The sequence below is a fragment of the Artibeus jamaicensis genome, unplaced genomic scaffold (genome assembly GCF_021234435.1).
Source record: "Artibeus jamaicensis isolate MK-2021 breed Jamaican fruit bat unplaced genomic scaffold, CSHL_Jam_final contig_889, whole genome shotgun sequence".
NCBI lineage: Eukaryota > Metazoa > Chordata > Mammalia > Chiroptera > Phyllostomidae > Artibeus > Artibeus jamaicensis.
The window spans coordinates 5,401,746-5,427,221 of record NW_026522005.1 but is presented as its reverse complement, the minus strand read 5'-3'; the positions used below and the strand labels follow the sequence as shown (position 1 = coordinate 5,427,221).

Genomic DNA, 25,476 nt, shown 5'->3' with positions numbered 1-25,476 from the left:
CCCCTACTCAAACCCCTTCAAAGAAAGGAATGCACGGGCGTTCATTGTTGGAATTCCATTGTCCCCTTCCCCAAAGCCCGCAGGGTGGGGACAGCGAAGTGGGTGGTAGCCTGAGTCACTGCTCAGGCCAGCCGGCGCGAGTCTGCTGGGGGTGGAGCGGGGGCGGTCGGCGGGTCCGGAGTGACGCCGGAGGGGCCAGGGCAGCAGGCTGCCGGGTGGCTGGCTTCCCTCCTCCGCCCGGGGAATGCGCCCATCAGCCCACGTGTCCACGAGATTTAAAAGTTGGCGGCCCGCGCGGCGGTCAGTCAGGCCGCCCAGCTCCACGCTCCGCGTTCCAGGGACACCGAGGCAACACCAGGGCACCGTGTGGGGCAGCGCAAAGTGCGGACCCCGAGTCGTCCAAAGGCGCCAAGATGCTGCGGGCAGCGAACCTCCGCCCCGGGTCTGCCCCGGGACTAGGGGCGACGGCATCCCTGCCCCGGGTGCTGCTGCTGCTGCTGCTGCTGCTCGCTTGCTGCGCCGCTGTCTGCCGAGGTAAGCCGGCCCGGCCACTCCCGGCGCCCCGGCACCGCTCCCCACGCTCTCCCCGCCCCCCTTTCCTGCCTCTCCTCTAGGCTCCTGGCCGCCGGCCTCTCTAGGCTCTCGCCCTGGACCACAGGCGCCGGCAGCCAGCGGCGCAGGTGCCAGTGGCGCGGCTGGAGCGTGGTCCCTGGCCCCGCGCTGGTGCCTGGCAGGCAGGGACAGCCAGCGGTGATGGAAACTTGGAGGGCTCCCTCACACTCCGGATGTCCAAACCCCATAGCTCAGGGGTAATGAGAGTTAAAAGAGTGAATATTAAAATTCTTTCCCATTGATTGCAATTGCTGGAGGGATCGATGGTTGACTCCAAACTAGAGTAAGTTTGCTACTTCACCTGCTGATGCGAGGTAAACTCGGAGGATACTCCACTTACTTTCAGATAATCTTGAGCAGTGAAACAGGCCCTGTTCTAGCGGTTTTGAAAGTAAGAGAGACTCTGAGGCTTATAGGTCTCAGGCATTAGATCAGGAAAAGGAATAGAGATTAAAAAAAAAAATACAGTGTTGGAGAGGCAAGCGTGCACGCCAGGCTTTCAGACAGTGCTGCAGCTAAAGTCAGGGAAGGCGGACGTGATTTGATAGCAGTAGGGACTTCCGAGCTTGGATTAGGGGAAAGAAGTGGGAAAAGCAAAGACGAGGGCAGGGGGGGAGGTCTGAAGCGTGGGAGACAAGGTAAAGTAGAGCGCACCTCACAGGGAGGAGATCACCTTCAAGGTCCCCTTTCCAGATACCTTGAGGGGACCGTCCTTCAGGGCAGACACTGCCCTAAGAAGGCGAATTTTGGAACTCCCCAGCAAGCGCTCCTTGCTTCCCTCCGCTGCCAGCAACAGCAGAGTTTCGTCGTTGTTCACAACACGGGGGCTTGAAGCCACAACCGCAGGGACCTTTCAGGGCATGCAGCCAGCTCTATTAGAGGGGGGGAACCGAAGCTATTTTTCTTTTATTACTGTATTTATTTTTATTGCTTCCCTTTAGTTGTTTGCATTTTTTCCTTTCCTGGGGGGAGGGGGGTGCGGGGGGGTCCCCTGCTTGAAAAACAAGGTAATTTGACTTTGGCATCTAAGCAGTCAGAAGCTGGGAGACCTAAACCTTCTCCATATCACATAGCCAGCAGTGATGTCTTATGCGAAGTACTGGCCATATTTTCAATTTGTTATTGGTAAAATTAGGAAGGTAGTCTCAATTTTAGCAGGGAAGCAGATAATCATAGTTTAAAAGTGAGTTTTCTTCCCTCTGTCAGGCAAGTGTGCTTTCCAATCAGGTTACATACTATATGTTTGCAGTGATTTTTGTATCGGTGAGAGATAACTGTTTGGGGAGCAGAGGGGGAACTTTCAGGCTGCTGGTGACTGAACAGAAACTATGGGAGGCAGCAGCTGGTTTCTAAAAAAAGATGCCTTGGCTTTATTTCCAAAAAGCATACCTACTGTCTCATCAGTTGACTCATAAATACACCCAATATTTCTCAAGCAAAGGGATGAGACGCATCCATCACTACACAGAGATTTCCTATACTATCCTTTTGTGTCTTCTTCCCCTTCAGATCTGCTGTTGATATTAAAAGCTAATTTTACCTCTCTGCAATTGTGATGGGATGGGCAGAGAGTGAATACACGGTGCAGTCTGCCCCAGTCCCAAATCTCTAAAGATGGCACTGAATGGGAAGCATGGCGTAGATTAAAAAAAACGGGGAGACAATCTATGAAGATTGTTACAGAAGATGCAACTGGATGTTTCTAAAAATAGCAAAACACAGCCCAAAGGCGGAGGAAAAGAAAATAGTGTCAACAAGTGTAGCATCCTTGGCAAAAATGAGTTAGCAGAGCATGTAACGGCAATGAGAAGATAAAGGGCCAGTCAGACTCTGGGGATGGAAACAGTTTACTATTTAGAAAACAATATTAAAATAAATAAGGAAATTTCCTACAACAGAGGAACATTTTGGATATCTGCAACAAACTATCACTTGATAAGCGATCAAGTGCCCAAGACTAAAATAAGAAGAATCCTTTTCTAGTCAGGGCCCTGCTCATTCAGGAATCCGTAAAATTCATTCCTACTCTCAGCTCCGGGCGACCACTAGTCTTTCCATAATATAGATTTGTCTTTTCTGGAAATCCCAAGTAAATGGAATCATTACAATATTTGGCTTTATCTGACTTATCCTAATATGTCTGACGTCCAGCTATGTTGTAGTACATACCAGTACAGACCGTCCCCTACTAACAATGGCTCCACTTACTACTTTTGAACTTTGTGATGATACAAAGCAATATACATTCATTGCTTTGAATGTATTGAATGTATTGAATTTTTGGATTTTGATCTTTTCCCAGGCTAGCAATACTGTCTGGCATGATAGTCTCTTGTGATGCTAGGCAGAGGCAGCAAGCCATAGCTCCTAGTCAGCCACATGGTCGTGAGGGTAAACACCAACACTCTGCAGTGTACAGTGTTGCTGCCATTTCGGGGATATTGTGTTTTGTGTTTTGCATCCCATCATGGCTACGAAATGCCTATCTGTGTCTCCTGCTTACAGTGAACAAAGAAGGAAGGCAATTATTATTGAGATGAAACGCAAAACAATTGCCCAGCTGTAGGCTAATGTAAGTGTTCTAAGCACATTTAATGTGGGCTGGGCTAAGCTGTGATGTTTGGTATGTAACCCTGTTGTAAGTTGAGCAGCATCTTTAGTTCATTTCTTTTTATGGCCAAATAGCAGTCCAGTGTTTGGGTGTACCACACTTTGTTGACCTATTCACCAGATGATGGATATTTGGATTTTTTTCTGCTTCTGGTCATTATGGATAATGCTGCTGTGCACATTCATGTACACATTTTTTGTGTAGATATAGTAGATGATTCTTTCCTGAGAGTATTGCTTTCGTAATGTTATTAAGGCTTATTTAATAATCATTTTGACTTCTTATACTAAATCAAATGCTGAAATATGTAGTTGAAAGAGGAGGGTAGTGATGTACAGTGAAAAATGAGATATATTACTCCACGATGAACTACAGTCATGTGCTGTACAATGACCTTTCAGTCAATGATGGAAGTTCCATAAGATAATTATAGAGCTGAAAAATTCTTATTGCCTAGTGATGCCTTAGTGCATCACATTGCTCATGTGTTTGCCATGACGCTGATGTAAACAAACCTACTGCACTGCCAGGTGTATAAAAGTATAGCACATACCATTATGGACAGTTCCTGGTACTTGATAATGATAACAAAAGACTCTGTTACTGGTCTGTGTAATTGCTATACTGTTCTTTTGATCATTACTTTAGAGTGTACTCTTTATACTTATAAAAAGTTGGCTGTAAAACAGTGTGTCATGTTATGCCATCTGTGGCCTCGTGCAGCTCGTGTTTACCACGTCTCTTGATTGTTCATTTTCTCTTGTGCTTGATTTCATCTCACATTGTTTTGTTCATCACGGCCCCTAAGCACACAAAGTCCACTGCTAATCTTGTTAGTAAGTGGTGTTTAGTGATTGACTTGGAAACAAAATTAAAAGTGACAGGCTACAAAGGTGGAAAATCAGTGAAGGTTATTACTCACTAGTCACACATGTCCCATGTCACCATCACTACAATCCTGAAGAACAAGAGCAAAGTGATGGAAGCTGTTAAAGGATCTATTTCACTGAAGACAGTGAGACTAACAAAAAAATGAGAAGGGACTATGACAGACATGGAGAAACTTCTAATGGTCTGGGTTGAAGACCAGACGCAGAAGAGTAACCCACTCAGCACTAGGAGGATCACAGACAAAGCAAAAAGTTTTTTTGCAGTGTTGAAAGAAAAGGCTGCTCAGACTAGGTACAGCTGAAGGAATTCACCATCACCAAGCCATTATTACATGATATGTCAAAGGGACTTGTTTAAGAAAAAGAAGAAGAGCAAAACTATGATCATTTAAAAGGCAACAAATTCACAACTCTCAACAACTGAACCTGAAAACAAGCAAACAAACAAACAAACAAACAAACAAAAACAAGCAAACAACCAGAACAGGAACAGAGTCATAGGTACGGAGATTATTTGGAGGGCTAGCAGTTGGGAGGGGTAAGGAGGAGCATGGGGGAAGGTACAGGGATTAAAAAGCATGATTGATAGGTACGAAATAGAAGGGGGATGTTAACAATAATATAGGAATTGGAGGAGCCAAAGAACTTATATGTATGGCCCATGGACATGAACTAAGGAGGTGGGGAATGCTGGAGGGGAGGAAAGTACCGAGTAGAGCAGGGCAAAGGGGGGAAATTGGGACAACTGTAATGGCATAATCAATAAAATATAATTTAAAAAGGAAAGAAAGAAAAGGCTGGACCTGACTGTAACGTCAGATTTACTACTAGCTCTTGGTGGTTTAAATGATTCAAGAATTGTTATTTGTTACATAACGTGAAAGTGAGTGGTGAGTTGGCTGGTGCTGATGTAAGGCAGCTGAGGAATTTTTGAAAACTCTAAATAAGCTGATCGTGGTGGAAAATATGGATGAAACCTCCCTGTTCTGGAAATAAATGCCTGAAAGAAACCTGCATCCATAAGGAGGCCAAGTCAATGCCAGGGCTCAAAGCCTCTCAGGACTGGATGACAGTCTTACTTGGGGGCAAGGTTGCAGGCTACAAACAGAAATCCTTTGTGATCTGATGCAGTGAGAAGCCAAGGGCCTTCAAGCATATCAGCGGGCTCACACTACCAGGGTTCCACGGGAGCAATAGGAAATTATAAACGAGGAGTTGCCGAAATAGCTCACTGGGGAGAGCGTTAGGCTGAAGATCTAAAGAAATTGTAAATGACCCAGCTTTTCTTCCAAGTTGCCCTCCTGAATTACTAGGCCAGTGAAAAGAAGTACTATTTGGAGAAAAATATATCTTTCAAGATTTTGGCTATTGTTGATAATGCTCCCAGACATCCTCCTTTCACTGATGATCTTCATCCCAATATCAAAGTGGCGTTTCTCCCTCTAAATATCACTTCTTTGATCCAACCAATGGATCACGGAATCATAGCAGTTTTCTCAGCCTGTTACATGTGGACAACATTTAAGCAGGATATTGCTGCAACCGAGGAAGACTCTGAGAAGATGCTGATGCAGTTCTGGAATGATTATAACATCTGCGAATGCATCAGGAACTTGCTTGGGCTTCAGATGATGTTACCAAGGAGAGTGTGAATGGGGCATCTCGAAGAAGACAGTTAAGAGGTTTGTGCATGACTTCAAAGGATTTGCTGAGGATGAGGAGGTTGCAAAAATCAAGAATTTTGAGATGACGGACATCTTTAACTTGAATGTGGTTAAAGCTGACTTTGAAGAGCTTCTAGAGGTGGTTCCTGAGGAACTGACTAATGAGGAGTTGTTGGAACTGAAACAGAAATGCATAGCTGGAGAAGAGACAAGAGAAAAGGCAATTGCCAGATAAGAAAAAGAAGAAGACCTCCCACCCTGGCTGGTGTGGCTCAGTGGATTGAGTGCCGACCTGTGAACCAAAGGGTTGCTGGTTCGATTCCCAGTCCGGGCACATGCCTGGGTTGCAGGCCAGGTCCCCAGTGGGGGTCGAGTGAGAGGCAACCACACATGGATGTTTCTATTCCTCTCTTTCTCTTTCCTTTCCCCTCTCTGAAAATAAATAAATAAAATATTAAAGAAGAAGAAGGACCCCAAAGAAAACTCACAGTGTATGGCTTAAAAGAAGTTTTTACAGACCTAAACAAGCTCCTGAAAATGTTTGAAAACGTGGACCCAACACCAAAATGTTTTCATTAACAGAGAGGGATGCTCATGATGCACTGTCTGCTTACAGGGGATCTGTGATGGAAAAAAGAAGAAACGAGTCAAGTGAACCCTGTGGACATATTTCTGAAAAGAGTAACACCTTCTCCAAAAAAGCCCAGGCAGATCGTTGAGGAGGTGGCCCAGAAGAAGGCAGTGTTATCGCAGGAGGTGACAGCTCCAGGCATGTCATCACCCCTGAGGATCTCCCAGGGGAGTCAGGTGTGGAGGGGACCACAGCCATGTCCGTGACCCTGACCTGAGTAGGCCTAGGCTACTGTGTGTATTTGTGCTTTAGTTTTTAACCAAGGAGTTTCAAAAGTACAAAACAGAGTTTAAAAACAGAAAAAAGCTATAGAGTAAGAATGTAAAGAAAGAAAACATTTTGTGCAGCTGTAAAATGTGTTTGTTTTAAGCTAAGTGTTATTATTAGAGTTAAAAGCTAAAAAAAATCAGAAGTTTATTAAGTAGAAATGTTATAGTAAGCTAAGGCTAATTTCTCATTGAAGAAAGAACAAATTTTTATATAAATTCAGTACATCCTAAGTGTATGGTGCTTATAAAGTCTGGAGTGTGCACAGTAATGTCCTAGGCCTTCACATCACTCACCCCTCACTCACTGACTCACCCGAGTAACTTCCAGTTCTGCAAGTTCCATTCCTGGTAAGTGTTCGGTAAGGTGTTCCACTTTTAATCTTTCATACCATGTCTTTTCTACTTTAGATATGTTTGGATACACAAATAGCTTTGTGCTACGGTTTCCTGCAATATTCTGCAGGACAGTAGCATGCTATACAGGTTTTAGCCCAGGAGCAGTAACTGGCTATACTGCATAGGCTAGGTACGTATTAAACCTTACCATCTAGGTTTCTGTAAGTGCATTCTGTGATGTTCACACAATGAGAAAATCGCCTACATTTCTCAGAACATATCCCCACTGTTAAGCAACTAATAAATGTATATATAAATATTTAATTTTAGAAGAAATACTATAAAATTAACACGTGAGTACAACTTTATTTTTAGGTGCTCCAATATCACCTCAAGGATTACGGCCTGAACAAGAACTACAACTGTGGAATGAGGTAAAGAATTATCTTCATACAAATTAGTGGACAACTTTACCTTTCTTGGGACTTACCATGGTAAACTGAAAGAATATAATTGAGATGTGGGACATTCACCATTCTGGGGCACTCCAAACTTTCTGGTTCTAACCACATGCCCCTGTGACTCTGCCCACTTGACCTGTGCTGGAGCAGACCAGAAATGCTGGGAGTAAATGCCCTACTGAGGGCAGCCTTTGGTTGGTGACCCAGGGGAGTTGGTGGCTAAATACCTGAGCCCAGTTGGGATAACTCTGAGTTCTGCATTGGCTCCCTGAGTTCTCCAGACATATTGACCCCAGTTACCCACAGTGGTAATCTGCTTGATAATATTTCCTTTATCGGATTTCTCCTTTTCCTTGTTTTACTTCTTTCTAAATATATTTTGTTGATTATGCTATTACAGTTGTTCCATTTTCCCCCTTTATTTCCCTCCACCCTGTACCCCCCTCACACTAGCATTCTTCCCACCCTTTGTTCATATCCATGGGTCATACATATAAGTTCTTTGGCTTCTCCATTTCCTATAACATTCTTAACTTCCCCCTGTCTGTTTTGTACCTACCACATATGCTTCTTGGCCATACCACCCTGAATGTGCCTGATCTTGTCTTTTCCTTGTTTTATTTCTCCACTCTTCTATTAATGCTTCTTGGATCATCTCCCCCAAGATCTACTTATATCCACATACTTATTTCAAGGCCTGTTTCTGGGGGACCCAACCTAAGACAGAAATTCACATACATACAAACTTGACTTACAATAAAAGTAATTCTAAAATTCAGTGGGGAAAAGACAAACTTTTTGGCCAATGAGGATTGAGAAACTGCCTCACTATATGGAGGAAAGTAAAACTTACCCCTTATACAAAGGTGGGCTGCAAGTGGATTAAAGATGTAAATATAAAGGGTAAAATTATGGAATTGATAGAAAAGATTTTCCACCAGGAAAATGTCTTCGTTAGCTAGAGTCAGGGAAAGACTTCTTAAATAAAACTTCAACTATAAATCATAGGGCCAAACATATGATAAATTGAATCGCATTAAAAATAAAGATTTCTTTCAGCAAAAGACTTCATGGATAAGAGGTTAATTTTAGAAAACATAAGAAATCCTATGAAATCATTTAGATAAAGATAGGAATCCAAAGTAAAAACAGTCAAGGGATAGAACAACTTAAGATGAAACCTAAAAGACCAAGAAGCATCTAACCTGCTGTTCAAATTCACTACTAATAATGAAATGAAAAATAAAACAACAGCAAAATTTCACTCTCTACCCATTATCTGGGCAAAAACAATAGAAATTTAGTTAATGGCAAGGGTCAGCAAGGATATGGGGTGAAAGGACTCTCGCGAACTGGTGGTGAGAATGTCAACTCTGGAGCCATCTTGAAAGCACCCTAGGTATCCCCATGATCTAGCGTTACCTCTCCTGGGTATGTAACCCGAAGGTACCCTCCTTCAGATCCCTAAGTGGGGGACAGATACAAGGAGATAACAGAAGGATTGGAGGGAACCCTGCTGTCTATCATCGGAATGTGTAGGCAACATGGCATGGGTGCACATTGTAGAATATTCTACGACGGTTTGGAGAAGCATACTAGAAGTACCCAGTAACATGGATAGATTTCAAAGTATAGTATTACAGGAAAAAATAAGAAATACTGTATATGTGCACAAAACAATAGTAAGATTTTCTAGGACCTAAGCAATTGGAGGTTCCACCTCAACTACATTAGAAGAGTTGCCTATGGGAGGATGGAATAGGAGTAGGAACTGAAAATATAGAAAGAAGAAATAACTAAAGCAAGTCCAATGGTGCTGTGAACCGAGGGGAATGCCCTTTGTGCCTAGCCACCCCAACAGTACATATAAGGAGGAAGACAAGACAGATGAGATGGTGAGTGCCGAGCACTAAACAGTCTTCAATAGCACAGAAATTCGTAAAGTTTATTATGAGGATCTTTGCTTTGCTATATCAAAATACGCATTAAAAAATATAAACAATATAAAAAATAATTTAGACAACAAATAATGTATAATATAGAAATAGTTATTTTAGCTTGAAATCATCTACATTTCTGTGGGAAATTTCTGAAAAAAACATTTTAGATGATAATGCTGGGAAAAACTCAAAGATGTAAAAGCCTTATAAATTCTTTTAGAGAAAAAATATTTAAAGGAGTTAAGATGCTAAAAATACTAGAAACACATACTTTCAACCCATATACAGAGAATTAATGGACCAGAAAAATGAATAAGCAGCATTTATCTGTAAAAAATAAAATGCCAGTTACATGTTAATACATTTTCAAACATGCCTCAGTGGGTTGTACAGACCACTTGAAAGCAATTAGTGGCACTTACAACCATTAGGGCCAATATCTGAGTAAAACAAACAAATGCTGGCCCCAACGGAGAGCAGGAGAGCGATGTTGCTGTGCCTTTTTGTAAGAAGGAGAACAAAGACTGAAAAGCTTCGCAATTATCTCTTCATGTGACTGGGTGGTGTTTTTTCTTATTCTGATGTTTTTATTCAAACAATGTTGATGCACTCCTTAGTTAATCTTGTGGCTCAAGAGCTCTCTGTTCCTGGACAGGGTGATCTCACACAGATGCACGGTCTGCTCTGCCGGTGGACGGCTCTCCCCAGAACATGTCGTGTCTTCAGTACCTAAGCACCACAAAAATTTCAGGAGGAACCGCTTTTTCCTACCCTGCTAAATCACTAGCACTATCATTTGGAGCTAATCAATTACACTTTGGTCTCAATTCAAAGCTTAAATTAAAATTGCAGGTCACAATTCAAAGCTTAAAAGGGTATCGCTTTTTGGCTTTGCCCTCTCAATTGACTTCTCGTATTTTTTCCACAAGTTCAATTAAATTTAGCTCAATGAGATTTATCAAACACTTATTCTGGGCAGGTTAGGTATGGCATAGCCCCTGCCCTCAACACGTTCATCACTGTGAGTGTGTGTGTGTGTCTTTCCACTCGTGATTCCGGGTTGGCATGGAGGAGGGAGCAGTGGGTCGGCACAAGGGACAAGTGGAATAAAACAGTTCCCAAATATCTGTGATCTATAGAGATGACAAGTTCAGTGAGGATAAAAAGGAGAAAGACATAAATAAGCTTATGTTTGCAATAATACTGGACACATTTGTTAATCTCTAAATTAGAGAATCATATATTTTAGGACATGTTCAACTTGGAACCAATGAGGAGCTTGAGAAATTGTGGAGAATGTGATCATCCCCACCCCCTCAGTTTGGTGGGAGACTGGAAATTAAATTAAACTGATCAACAAAGGATTCTGAAACTAGAAAGGGACCCCTAGGATGTTATGCCATAAACAGGACTCCAGCTAAATGACCCAGACAGGCAAGAGTCAGTACCATTTTTTTCAACTCCATTTTAAAAGGCCACCAAAGAAATAAATGTCGTAAAAACTTCAGAACACGGTTTTAAAAATGATTACTATGTCTTGTATCACAGTTTAAAATCTTTCAGGTTTTCTTTTTAGCACAAAAGTTGAGAATGGCGAGTTGCCAACTATAACTCAATAAACCTTTTCTAATGCTGGCTCCTTAGTAGCAAACTGGTAGGTTGCCCTGGTTGTGTAAGGGTTTTTACTGCATGCTATTTAACATGCTATTTATAATTTAGCACTTATGCTACTATCATTTAATTTAGATGGTGTGGTTAGATTTATGGGCCATAAAGAACCACATGATTGCAGGGTGCTCCTTAATGCCAAGGCCATTTTTAAGTCATCGTTCACATTTCTCAGGCTGAAGAATATAGCAAGTTTTTTCCTCAGTGTTTGAAGTGCCTTTATGCTCTCTCATGATCCCTATAAGTTGTTCTTGGGAACATCTACCTCTTGTGGCTTGGGGCGAAGTTTGGGACAATCCTCGTTTCAGGGCTTTCTTAGAAAATTTACAAGGTTCCTCTCTCTCAAATCCAAGATTTCTAAGATGTCACAGAACGTTGATTACTATTATGTAGGTAACTTGACTTTATAAAATCTGCTTTCCATTTGCGGCTGTTTTTCTGTTTATCTTCAAAATGTAATCCCCATTTTTGTTCACTACAGATAGGTGCTGCTTGTTCGTCTTTCCTGTCCACTGGTTCTCAGTCTCAGGTAATTCCAGCTGGAAGTGTTTTGTAATGATGTAGGCACTGGTGTGGTGCTGAACATCCATTACTCCCTTTGGATCTGCCATTACTTTGTGGGCTTATTAAAACATGCCAGCATATTAGAAATTATCACCGCATCTGCAGGTAATATTCAGAACTATGATCTTATGTTGTAAAGTGCTAGGACTTTTATTTCTAAGTAAAACAGATTTGCAGATAATATATACATATTTTGCAAAGTAAAATGCTGATTTCATAATCAAATTCTGTGTTAGGTTAGAAATACTGTGTCTATTGCTGTATTTGGGGGCTAAGATCCTGTCCCTCAATGGAGTTTGAAACCCGTGGAGGGGGAAACTTATAGAATCAGTCTTACAGAGGTCAAAGTAGCACTATAACTGAAAAGTCAATTTGCAAATGTGGCCTTGGAGCTGATGCCAAGTGTGTTTGCTAAAAGTATGCCCAGAATTAAACTGGGTTAGACAGTGACTCTGGCCCTCCTGCCAGAATCAGCTTTCCTACCACAGGGAAGAGACCTGACAAGAACAGCTGGCCAGAGAGCTGGCACCCTAAGAGGAAAGGGCTGGATGGAGCATGCCCAGTTTCCTTCTGTCAGTCATCTCTCAGGTAACTCACTCCTCTTCCCATAGGAGAGAGTTAAGAGCCGGTGGAGAAAGAGGAGTGTTAGTCTAGCTCCTGTACATGGAAACATGAGGAGTGGCATGTAAGTGTGTCCTCCTCACACCGTCTGTCTGCAGCTCTGTCTTTGAGTTAGGTACAGCAGTGTTAGCCTTTGTGGCTTGACTTTTTGAATCAGTATCACTAGACTTCTGGTTGGAGCAGGGGGTTCAGCAGGGGTTCAGTTTGACCCTTTCAGAGCAATCAGCTGTGTGCCTTGGGCCTACCTGCTACATAGTCTGGCCAAGGTTCCATGTCCTTCATAGACCTTCCAGAATGTCCTTGTGGCTGGTGTGGAGACAGACAGCCTTGTATAAGGCTGTGTTTATTCTGCCTCAAGCCATTCCTTGGTCTGCAGAGGATCACTTGAAGGAAGTTGGAAGCAACACCGGAATCATAATAGGTGACCTGTTTATGAATAATTCAAATTTCTTTAGGAGCATTGATGGCTATGTAACATGTGATGGATATGAAATAACAAGCTTTTGCTTTGTATTTGAAATTCAGGAACACCCTCAGAATCACTTTTATTTCTGCAGTACTAAACAGACAAATTTTAAAGCACTCATCTAAACACCATCGGGATAAACTAAGTTTTTACTGAATTCAAATACTATGTACATTCCGAGGAGAGGTTGCTAAATTTATTATGAAATCTTTTACATTACCTGATGCAATTTTAAAAATCAAAGCTTGATTTACAGCTGTAGCTACTCATCATTTAGAAGACATATCAAGAGGATTGTTCAGGGCCACCTATATCCTCAATCCTCAAGCACTGATTTTCACATTAACTGTTATTTTATTTTTTATGTGATTATCTGAATAGTGCTTCAAAACATTTTTATCAAATAGAAAATAAAGGATCTTTAAGGTCTAAAACTAAACAATAAAATATTAAAAGTTAGTATTAAATAAGTCCTTAAAGAAGAGTTGTAGCTAATTAAATAACGGCTTCATGTAAAGTGTTGCTGGAGAAAACTTAATTTGTTTTTGAAACTGTTTCTGTCAAACTTCAATCTTGTTGCCAAGCCTCTATCCAGCTTAGACGATCTTTTCTAAGGAGGTACTCACATGTCTGGATTTATTCTTCTTCAAATTAAGGGACACATCTTTGACAAATGATATCACCAGACAGTTTTGTTATGGTTTTGTATTTTGCAGCATTTCTAGATGGGCCATAAAGAGGAGTTTCAGGGATTTATTTCCAGATTTTTATGGGGTGACCTGTGTCTCCATCCCTGATGAGAAACAGTGGGAAAGGATGTGTCAGTGTTCACACTGTTTTCTCTCTCACCCGACTCCCAGACATAGTTGTAACAGTCCATACCAATTCCACACAGGAATATCTAAAGTCCAGAAGACCTAGTTCACAGGCCACACTCTACCAACTGCTGGACATATGTGATGTTGGGCAAATGACAGTCTCTTGAAACCTTCCTTCTTTTATATATGAGAATAGCATTTCCTTTCCTGTATACCCTACACTGTGTTTTAAGGACGGAATGTGAATTATGTATGAGAAAGTATTTTGAAATTTACTGAAACCCTATATAAATATGAGCCATTTAATATTATTAATAAATAGCCTAACAAATTGCATGGCAGGCAAACGAGTGGAAGAGAGCAAAACAGACCTCCTATGCTGGGAAGGATGCTGAGAGAAGCTGTTTCATGACTCCAGCTTGTTCCTAACTACAACCAATCACGTTAAGCACGCACTATTGTTCAAAAGTTGAGGATATAGGTGGCCCTGAACAATCCTCTTGATATGTCTTCTAAATGCTGAGTAACTACAGCTGTAAATCAAGCTTTACAGGTCACACATTTTTAATGCTACCATTGTTAACTAATTGCTATATACCTGGCACTGTACTAAGAGGTTCAACCACATTTAATCCTTCCAAGAGCTCTCTGCAGCAATGTTGTCATCCCTGATTTATGGGCAAAGAGACTGAAGTTTACAGAGGTTAGGTAACCAGCCCAAAGTAACACAGCTAATAAGGAGTAGGATGAAATTTGCACTGCTGTAGAGTTGCAGGCTGCTCAACTCCATAGCCCCTGTTTTTAACCAGATTATATCACCCCCATGGTTCCAGATCCTCATCACTTTCAGTGTGCATTTATTAAGCAATCAGTTGTTCATGGTACTACTGTGCTAAATTCTGTGCAAACTAGGTTTCGCCCCTGCTTGTCCATTTGTGCGATTCTTCACCACACCCAGCTGGCTGCCAAACACAGGGAGCCCTGCCCTACTTCTGTGCTCAGATACTTTGAAAACCTGATCCTGGGGTGTGCAGTCAGCAGCCTGGAAGGGTGGTAACTCAGATTAGGGCCCATTCATGGCTTCTTCCCTTCCCACTGCCATTGTTTGCAAGCAGTTGCAGGATTTTCAAATTAGCCAATGATGAGTAATATTCAGTGAGGCTCAGAGCTTTCGCATGTAGATCCAGGCTTTGCTACATACTGGGAAGAATAATCCCTCTTTTGGTACTGCCCGCATTACTCTCAGTCATAGAATTCCATGAAGTCTTAGCAAGTACTGAGAACTATGTGTCCGAGAACTTAGCCCTCCACAACGGAGAACTTAAATAGTGCACATATACAGCACATTGCATTTTTCCCCCTGATTGGAAGGAATGTTTTACTTTTAGGAGCCAAGTTATTGTCATGAGAGAAATTGAGGGATTCCAATAGAGTTTCACTGGGCCGCAGGAAGGATTCTATTGTGGGTAATTGGAACATCCATATGTCCCTAACATTCTACAGCTGTATCTTCTGTGCAAGTGCTGTTTCATCAGAAGCATAGCCTGTGTGTCTTCTCATTTCCATTAGGCATCCAATGCACTAGAGGAACTTTGCTTCATGATTATGGGAACTCTACCAAAACCCCAGGTAAGGTTAAAACATTGTTTGATTTGTAGGCAAAAAATTGCCCAGTGGCATTTTGGAATTCCTACTAGAGGAAATATACCCAATTTAAAAAGTAAGCCAAGGGGAGCTTGAAGAGGATAAGCTGGTTTGGGGTAAGAAACAAATACTTCAGTTTCTCTGATGTCTGAGAATTTAAGGTCATATCCATGGAGTTTATAAACATCAATTGGAAAGTTATATGTCCCTGTGAAGTATCTGCTTCTGATGAGGGAAATATGGGTTCATTGGCTTCTTTTCTCTCCCTGACTCACTACAATTGGAGAACAGATGCATCTTTCTTTGTTAGAAAGACATTAAGAATGCAAAAAAAAAGCACACCATATTGTTAATGTCAGTTTGAAAATTATATTCTTATTGTGATGCCTTGGTTTCTAATTAAAATTACCTGATTCTTCTGGGAGAGCTTTTTGTTCTGAAGTGAAGATAGGAGGGAACTTGAAAAATAGCATAATGTACCATACTTTATTTTATATTCTGTATCTTATAGATAGATGTACTTATTTTAAAACTATCATTAAGTGTAAGAGCCTCAAGTTTAGAATTATATTTCTCATTAGCAATTCTAATTTAACCATGACTGTTGGTACATTCTGTTATGTCTTTCACATACAATAACTAAAGGAAAGCTTGACTTTTTGAAACCATAAATGTTTCCTAAAAATAAGTATTTTTGACTGTATTTTTTCCAGTGTTTTTAATAGTGACATTTTTCAAAACTTTTTCCTCTAATTAAAATAAAAGAAATGACAATGGTGTTTATCCATGAGTTTCCTCTTATATTAAAAGTAAATGAGAACAAAAAAGAACAAAAACAACAAAAAGAATGATATGTTTCATTTGTAAAAACAGATTTTTTGGGGGGGGGAATATAGAAGGGTTTATAGAAGAAAGCAAAAATAACTTATAATTTTATTATTTAGTGATAACAACTACAAGTACTTTCATGTGATTTCTTCTAGTCCATTTCTCTGAATATTCTATATGTAAGGATATCATTCCCAGTCCATCACTGTTGAACTTGTAGGATGTTTCCATTTTTTTCACTCATGAATAATGCTGCAGTAAGGAGCTGGTACACCATGAACAGTCTTTAATTTCTCATTTATTTTTAGAGCAATATATGCTTAACCAATTTCAGTCTTATAATTTACATGTAACATGTCATATTTTTTAAAAACTTCATGAAAATTTCACATTATAAATTTTATATTACATACTATACATAACATACATAATCATTTTATGTTATGCATAATATGATAGTTATATATCTTTTTTCAACAGGAAACAGATGAAAAAATAAATACCAAAAGGGTAAGATGATTTCCATAAATATATATTAAAAATAATAAAGTAAAGCACTAACCCTCTATAGTAAAGCTCATTATTTCTTTTTTAAACAGTTCTTATTTCATTATTCCAAGACACGGAAGTTGGGCAATTCAAATGTTGTGGTAAGTTGTAGGATTAATTTTTATGAGTAATCACTGGTATTTTTTCCTAAACCTGTTTTTGCAGTTTATTGAATAGAACTAGATTACAATTTTTTTTACTTTAAAGGTTTATACCACTTGTTAACCAAGTTAAATTGGTTAACAATGTTGATCCATTTGAACATAGCATTCAAATTTATTATACATTTATTATATATCTCAATAACTACATGCATATTAAAATCATTCATTCATTCAACAATTATTCACTGAGTATCTGCTATGTGCTAATCACAGTTCTAGGTACTAGAAATATAGCCCTAAATAAAATAGAAGATTAAAAAAGAAATCCCTGCTGTCATGTAACCTACATTCTAGAGGTCAATAAAATGAAACAAAACAAAAATACCCAAATAATTAAGTAAAATATATTGTTTTAGATGATGATTAGTGCAAAGGAAAATAGTTTTATTCAAAGGCATTTTGTCAATTATTTTAAAAGATGATTGTCAAAATATATAATTAAATATAACTAGAAATATCCATTTCTATTCCTAAGATCTCCTTATTTGTAATTAGGCATTTAGTGTGAGAATTTACTAAGATTAGCTAGATACCAATAACTTGAATTCAGTTCACTTCTAAATTATGTGATTTAGTGGTAGTTTTTCTTTTTATGTGTGGCTTTAAAAATGCTAATGAACCTACTTTGGTGTTCCAATTAGAATACTTAACAACCCACTATAATAATCTCTCTAAGTTTGTGACTTGCTACCATGACTAATCTGAGACTGAGGAGCACAGTGTATGTTAAACAAGTACGTACCTGTGGGTACCTGTGGAAAGGGAACTGTAATCTTAAATTCAGTGTTAAAGTTCATCACATTCAATATCTTACTTATGAGGAGTTTAAAGTTAGGTTATACTGGCTTTAAAAAGCAAGTGCAAGTTGAATTGCTTAACAATGTTGATCCATTTGATGAGTGGTTTTAATAATTTGCGACAAGGTTCAATTCAAGCCATGCCTTTAAAATGAAACCAAAGCAGGTAGCCATACGTCTCAATCAAATGTGCTTTCATTTTCTTCTGTTTGCATCTTTATGTTTTGAGAAAATATATCTTAGTCACATTCTTCACTATCAACAACACATTGTCATTTTTGTGCACCCTGTTGTCTTGTTCCAGTGTTGAGTTTTAAATAAACGATATAATTTATAAAAGAGATTACTAGATGTGTGTACAGTATAATCTTCTAGAGAAACGTTTTCACAATAAAAAACTGATCCTCCCAGAGGTGTTTTCATCTACCCCCAATCATTTTGAGTAAGTCTGGAAGCAGACACTGCTTCTTGCCTGTCAAAGACGCAGGTGGGTGTTTTGCTTGTTGGTAGCTCATGATGGACTGATGCTCTCAGGAAAGTGCTTCATCAACATAATGGCCAACCAAGGTCCTAGCACAGAGCAAACAAATTTCAGGCCATCTCTTGGCTTACTTTCCCCACTTCTTTGAAATGCTCACAAAAGGCTGTCTGAGATAACATCTTTCTTGTTCTGTTTGCTCTGGAGCAAGTGTAGCGGGTAAAAACAAGTAGGAAACCATCTTTATGCCCAATGCTGAGAAGCCTCTGTGCTCATCGTGTGTGTGTTCGTGTCTCTCAGTCGTCTGTCGTGCATCCGTTGCTGCAGCTCGTTCCTCAACTGCATGAGAGAAGAATGAAGAGATTCAAAGTGGACGTATGTAAACAAACTGCATGTTTGCTTTGCCACTCTGTGTGGGGCGGCTCTTCTCTTAACTCCCAGCTGTGTTTCATAAGATGCTCTTCCCAAGATAAGCCCCACATAAACAGTGAAGCATCCATTTCCCAGAGTGGTGTCACACTCAGGAAGAAAAATTTGTTTCCCTTCCCCTTAGTATGGTCCTTCTATGTCAAGTTATGAGCACTGAGGAAAGCTGGGATTAGGTCCCTCCCCAGTGAGGAAATCTATTCTTGATTTAAGTAAGGACACAGCCAGTGTGCCTAGTCTCTGGGTAAGAAAAGAAGAAAAAAAGCAATTCACTGCCGCTTTGTATACAGGTCGGCAAATGGCTGTATGTATAGAAAGATTGGGATGGCAATCTTTCTATCCAAGTGTTAAAGTGTTAGTAAAAGTAATACTTTAGGCTCAGGAAGTCAGTATATCAGAAACTAATTGTGGGAGTCTTGTCCAAAATCAGTATCTATGTTTAAGATAAATATAATGTTGTTAACTGCTTTCTAAACTACAAATTGTGTTTATATTGTTATTTTAAGAAGTGTTAACTCTTTCAATGATGGAAATTTCTATGTATTATTTTTAAGTAATGCTCCAGATTGTTACAATGCATTATAGTTTTCAGTCTTATTTTTTCAGTCTTATAGTACTGTTAGCTTTGCTGAGCCTAAGTCACCTAATTTTAAAGCATATTTTTGACAGTGAAGTATTCTGGGTTCTTAGAGAAAAGGAGCTTTCAGATCCTAGTGCATTCCAACACTTTTCTTAAATTTTTTTGCTAGACATCCTCACTTCCATCCCCACAAATTCTCTTTCTATACTATTCTCTGTCCAATGATAAGATTAAAACAATCTGTATATTTGGATGTGAAAGTTTTTGATTTTATCATGCTTTAAGCTACATTTTGTCCTACTTTTCTTTTTTCTTATATGATCTTATAAATGTATAGTTTCTATGTGCATATTTATAAATATAAAAATTTCCATCTTTTAAGTAATTTGAGTGGATTTATATTCAGGGTGAGAATTAGGTATTAAAATATTGAAAATTTCAGATTTGTTGTAAAGCAGGGATTTAAGAATTTTAATAGATGTCAGAGCTATTTCTTAGAATTTAAAAATATCGTTTTACTTGATTTATGGAATAATTTAAAAAGTCTTGTTGACAAATTCTATAGTGATTGCCATCCTGATACTTTTATAATAAGTAGTAGATAAAAATAACCTATTTATATAAGAACAAATTTTATGGAAAACATAGAATGTTAAATATTTTTCCATTAAGTTTAAAATGAAGTGTTTTGAGAAAAAAATAGTTCAAAATATATCCACTATGGATAATTGGTTTGTTCCTACTTGGTACTGTTTTCATTAGCATTTCTATAAATATAATTAGTTTGGGAGAATGTCTTCTGAAGTCTCATTGAGGAAATGTAGTTTACCAAAGTTGTCCCTCAATTTCTATTTAAATTCCTATAAAAACACTGTGTAGTTTAGCTCTGACACAATTTTGTATGTTTTTCCTGTTGTTGTGCTAGCACATAAAATATGTATTCAAAAGAAATTATTTTGTTCTAACAAAATGCTAAAAGAAGATTTTAAATATAGTTAATTATGAAGTTATTGTCATTTCTCTTTCTACTTCTTGATGAATATCTATTGTGACAAATGTCTTGCAAATAGAATCTCTATGTTAATAAGGGAATTACTTAAAAATATAACACTCTGCTGATACTGCTAGTTTTTGGAAATTCTTCAGGTAGAAATACAAAGATTAGCTATTATTATGAATTATAAAGTCAAGTCCTTGAGTCCCTCTTTGTTTAATTATGATAGTTGAAAATAACTTTGAGCTTCACAATACTCTCAAGAAGAATATGCACTTATTACAGTTATTTGATTTTTAATGTCCTTATTTTCAATTCCAGGAAGAATTACAAGGTCCTATTGCAAGTCAGAGACGAAGCTACTTTTTATTCAGGGTATGCACATAATGTATTTTTAAAAAACAATTAATATCAAAATTGAAAAATACTTTTACTGTGCATTTATTCACATTAACTCATTTGAGTTTTGAAGTTTATTTATAGATAATTGACATCAAGTGTCATAGTCTGAGATTCACTTCTGTCACCAGCTTATTGCTTTAATATTACGATATTTGTGATCTCTAATCTGCTACTCATATTTGTAAATGCCCCAGAGACATTAACCTGTTTGCAGTTCCACAAAATTTCACGTGTAGGAAATGAGCAACTTAAAGATGTATCACTTTTAAGTTCTAAAGACTCATGTACTGAATGTTTTATTTCGTAGATTAAAAGAGTTATGACTAAAAAATATAAAAGAGATATGACTATTTTCACAAGTTTTTAGAAGTAAAAGAATCAACTACAATGGAAGCTATAAGTAGACAAAACTTTGTCATTGTGTTTACTATTTTGCATGTCCAAATTGTCTATGAAATGTTTCTTTCTAAGCAGCTATATTTTCTAAAATGTTTGTACCCCTAATACATTATCAGAACATTTTCATCCATTCATTCAACAACTATTTATTGAATTTTTACTGGGTGCTAAACAATCTGTCAAAGGCTGGGAATATAAAGCCAGATAAGATTCTATTTTTTTGCTCTAGGAGTTTACATCCTAATACAAGATATTGATAAACAAACAAACAAACAAACAAATAAAATTATGATAAATCCACCTTCAATCCAGGGGCTATGGTTTTCTGAAAGAAAGTATGTGACCCAGACTGGAGAGTGAAGGAGATACAAAGAGGTTTTAAGAGTTGAGTTTGAAGAATCAACAGGAATTAGCCAATGAAATATTTAACTAAGGAATTTCAACCTTATTGTAGAGGTAATGAGATCTATATGGTAAGAATTGCATTTCGGAAATGAATTCTAACAACAAATTGGAGAACAAATCGAAGGAGCAAGACTACATAGAAAAAGAAATAAGACCATGCATCCAGATCATCATGAGGCTGATTTCTATGACAATTTCCATCCTTAGTTTCAGTACTAATTTGTTATTTTTCAGCCACGCAATGGAAGATCAGAAGGTTACATTTGAAATGGTATGTATTTCACAATTTAACCCAGTTTGAAATGTTCTATTGTTTTCAGGTATTCACAAATCAAACTATGCTCAAAATATTTCTATTACTTGATTGCATGTATACATTAATATTCTATAGAAATACTACAATGGAAGCAGCTATGAAGGCTATGTGATTAGAAATGCCAGTACTGGGAGCCAGGTTTATCCATGTCCTATCTTCCTCAGGCCATGCCACAGTTGATTTTGTAGACACTGATTTCACCATCATTTATTATGCAAGTACATGTAAGGGATAATGTTCTTACCATGTTAATCAGTGACCACAGGAATGGGTCAGAACTTACAGAACGAATGTATTTCTGTCTCCCAAATGATTCATTTTCAAAGATTCTTTATAAAAGATGTGATTTACTATTGCTAGAGGATAAGAAGATATGGAAGACATAAGAGCATTACTTCTATTTTGGAATTCCCAGTTCCTACTTCAATGTGGAGATATAGTAGACACTTGGTGGCTATTTAATGGTCCTACATGTTTAATAAATACATCAATTCTAATATCATATTAAGAAAGAATATTGAAATTAGTGCCAAATGCAGATAGATAAATTTATAGCACAGAAATAAAAGCATATTCTACTTTATGTAATCCAAAATGCAGATTCTGTACTGGAACATACAGAGTCTAGCACAAATAACACCCCTTTTTTATTACACAAAAATCTTTTATTACAGAATCATAAGCATGTAATTCTGTAACATAACAATATCACACTCAAGCACACCATATGACATTTTAGTGAAATGTTCAAATTGCTGTCGATCTTGTGTGAGACATTCACGTACCCTGCCAACCACGCTCAATGGTATCACTTATGCTGGACCCTGGACTTTGGCAGATATGTCATTCATATCGTTTATCTCAACCCTTACTACATATTTAGCTTATAATGCAATGTAACTAATATATTCTCAAAAAATTAAATTCATTATTTCTAAGTAAAAAAGATATCAGCTCAAAAGTACACAATGCCTAGAAAATAAAGATAATGAAAACACCGAACATCAAAACTTGTGGGACTCGGCCAAAGCCATATTCAGTGGAAAATTCAAAACTATAAATACTTTCAAGCAAGAAAAAATGAGTGATGTAAGCATTTAATTCAGTTAGTTAAAAAAGAACAAGGTGAACCTTAAGAAAGTGAAAGGAATAAAAGTATAAAATGAAAGATAAAATTAGTGAATTATAAAATAGTAAAGGAGAACAATTGTTAAATAAAGCAATTTATCTGATTTACAAAAAATAAAGAACTAGTCTAGCCTAATTAACAAAATGAGAGAAACCATAAATACACAAAAAATATAAATGAAAAGAGAAAAATTCCAACAGATATGGAAGAAATGGATATTATAAAAGAGTCTTTTGTAAATCTCTGTGCCTATCTATTTAGAAACTTACATAAAATAGAGGATTGCCTAATAAAGTAGCTGCTATCAAAATTCACCTAAGAAGAAAGGGAAAAAGTCTAAACAGACTAATGGCTATGGGAAAAAATTGAAAACATTATCCAGAAACTCTCCCCTCAAAAATCCTCTGCCAAAGGATTTTGAAAAATTTCAGCTCAGTTAAGAAAGAAAAATTTCAAAACATTGTTTATTAATCCAGCCATATTTTTTTATGGAGCTAACACCTAAATCTTACAAACTTTTTTATACTACTACTTATAAATTACTTATAAAACTACTTATAAATTTTTAAGCAAAATGTAAAAGAAATATTACTAAACAGTATTCAGTGGTATATTTACAGAATCCCATAATCCCATGAGTGAAGTTTGCTCCAGCAACTCCAGATGCTTCAACATTAGGGAGTATTAAAATATTTTCACTATTAGAAGAAAAATTGTATAGTTACCTCAATAGATGCTTTTCGTAAAATTCCACATCAATTTCTGGTGTTTTAAAAGAAAAAAAGAGATGAATTTTCTCTTCACATTATTTATATAATGGTTTCAAAGTTAATATAGGCTTGATAGTAAAACAATTTGGAACATTTTCGTTTTTTAATTTAACTTATTGTATGTTTTCCATTACCATTTGTCCCCTTACACACCCCTCCTCTAGCAATCACCACACCGGTGCCCATGTCCCGGAGTCCTTTCTCCTTTTTGCTCAAACCCTCCACCCCCTAACCTTCTCCCACCCAGCCATCATCCCCACCTATGAATTTATCAGTGTATGTCAGGAACAAAGCAAAGATGCTCTGTCAACTTTTATTTAATGTGGTTCTTATGCATTAGCCAACTGATATGGACAAGAAAGAAGTAAAAGTTACAAATATGAGGAAAGTGGGGGGGAAATTTAATGTGCTCATGGGGCTCACTTAGGGATTTCGATATTCAAACTATTTCTGGCATTAAATCCTGTTTCAACAAAGCCTGTTGTGTTCATGTCAGAAATATAAGCCAACATATTCTTAATTTTTTCTTTTTTCAAGGAACTAAGAACAAAGTTAATTGAAAAAAACTTTCATAATTTTACAAATGTAGAGGAATTTACATGATGTAAAAGTAGTTTAATGCTAAATGGGAAAAATCTGTGATTGTAACATCAAAGTAAGTATTGCAGTGCTCACATATGTAAAATAGAATAATCTATGATTTGCCCAATTTAGTAAAAAGTTCTCTCTAGAGCCAAGAAAATAGTTTTATTTAGATTGTTTCCAAAATTACGGTCTATATAGACTAGTTCGCTTAGGATTTCATTTTATTTCTGTCAGTAAAAAAACAGTTAAGTAATTATTTTTCTTTGTTTTTCTCATCTGATTATCTGAGGTCTTACTTTGTTCAGATGACTTACATTTATTTATAAACTGTTACACATAATAGGATGATTTAATTGCAAATACATAAGGAAATAAATATTACATGAGGACTACCTATGTAAGTTTTGAAATATTTCACTCATAAGTTTTGATGGTATCAATGCCCTTTAGGAAACCACTTTTATATAGTTATATACTGTAAAATTTTGGAAGATAGAGTCATAACAAAGTAAGTTTTCCATCAAAGAGGTATTAAATGATAGCTAAAACTATACACATTGAGAAAATCTGAGAAATACCTCAGATTTCAGTTTTATCATTTATGAAAAATATTCATAGGAGCTTCTATATACATTACAGGGTGCAGCACAAATAATGCCCCCTTTTTATTACAAAATGTTTCATTACAAAATCATAAGCCTGTAAATCTGTAACATAACAATATCACACTTGAGCACACCATATGACATTTTAGGTGAAGTGTTCAAATTCAAACTGTACGTTATCCTACCAGCCACACTCAAACAGGCATTACTTCTGCTAGACCTTGTATATACACATTCACATACTCATTTGTACTTGAATATAAATTCAATTTTTCTCTTTTTACAGAATACCAGCTATTTTCCACAGAAGCAGTGCCATGGAATACCAAACATATTGATATTTTGTTTTCTCCTCAAAAACAATCCTTGCTAAGTTGAACATGTTTGAGTATTCCTGTGTTGTGAACATTCTCAGTAAAAGTTGGATGAAACTGTAAATGTTTCATTTGCTGAAAATTAAAAAGCATCTTAAAATATTTTTGTAGTGTTGTAATGATAGTGTATAATAAAGCTATAAATTAGGATTTACTTAGATCCTAGAGCTTTGGACACTACATGCTCTGTTGTTATTTTTATTAAAGACACTCAATAGACAATTGAGTTTTAATGAGCTATTTTAGTTGACCCTATTTGGATTTTGCCAGTGACAAAATCACCAGCTCTTATAAATACCAGAATGCCCAAGAGCTAACAGTCTTGTGAATACCAACTAAACCTGCTGGAGGAATACCAGCTAAACCTGTTGGGCGGTTTGGCCATGATCCATCCAACAGTTCAATAAGCAACTTCTGATTTATAGCCTGTAAAATTGATGTATGATTGCTACAAACATATCAGGGGACTAGCTTTTTCTA

The 25,476-nt window shown here is 37.6% G+C and overlaps 1 protein-coding gene across 1 annotated transcript; it reads left to right on the top strand.

Moving 5' to 3' along the window:
• Positions 1-205: 205 nt before the first annotated feature.
• NMU (neuromedin U) lies at positions 206-25,078 on the top strand. The gene is made up of 10 exons (XM_053654975.1): positions 206-534; positions 7,389-7,447; positions 11,564-11,611; positions 15,121-15,180; positions 16,504-16,533; positions 16,623-16,673; positions 18,312-18,386; positions 20,333-20,386; positions 21,452-21,488; positions 24,909-25,078. The coding sequence occupies exons 1-9, from the start codon at positions 414-416 to the stop codon at positions 21,482-21,484; spliced, it is 531 nt and encodes a 176-aa protein (XP_053510950.1). The 5' UTR covers positions 206-413; the 3' UTR covers positions 21,485-21,488; positions 24,909-25,078.
• The last annotated feature ends 398 nt before the right edge of the window (positions 25,079-25,476 follow it).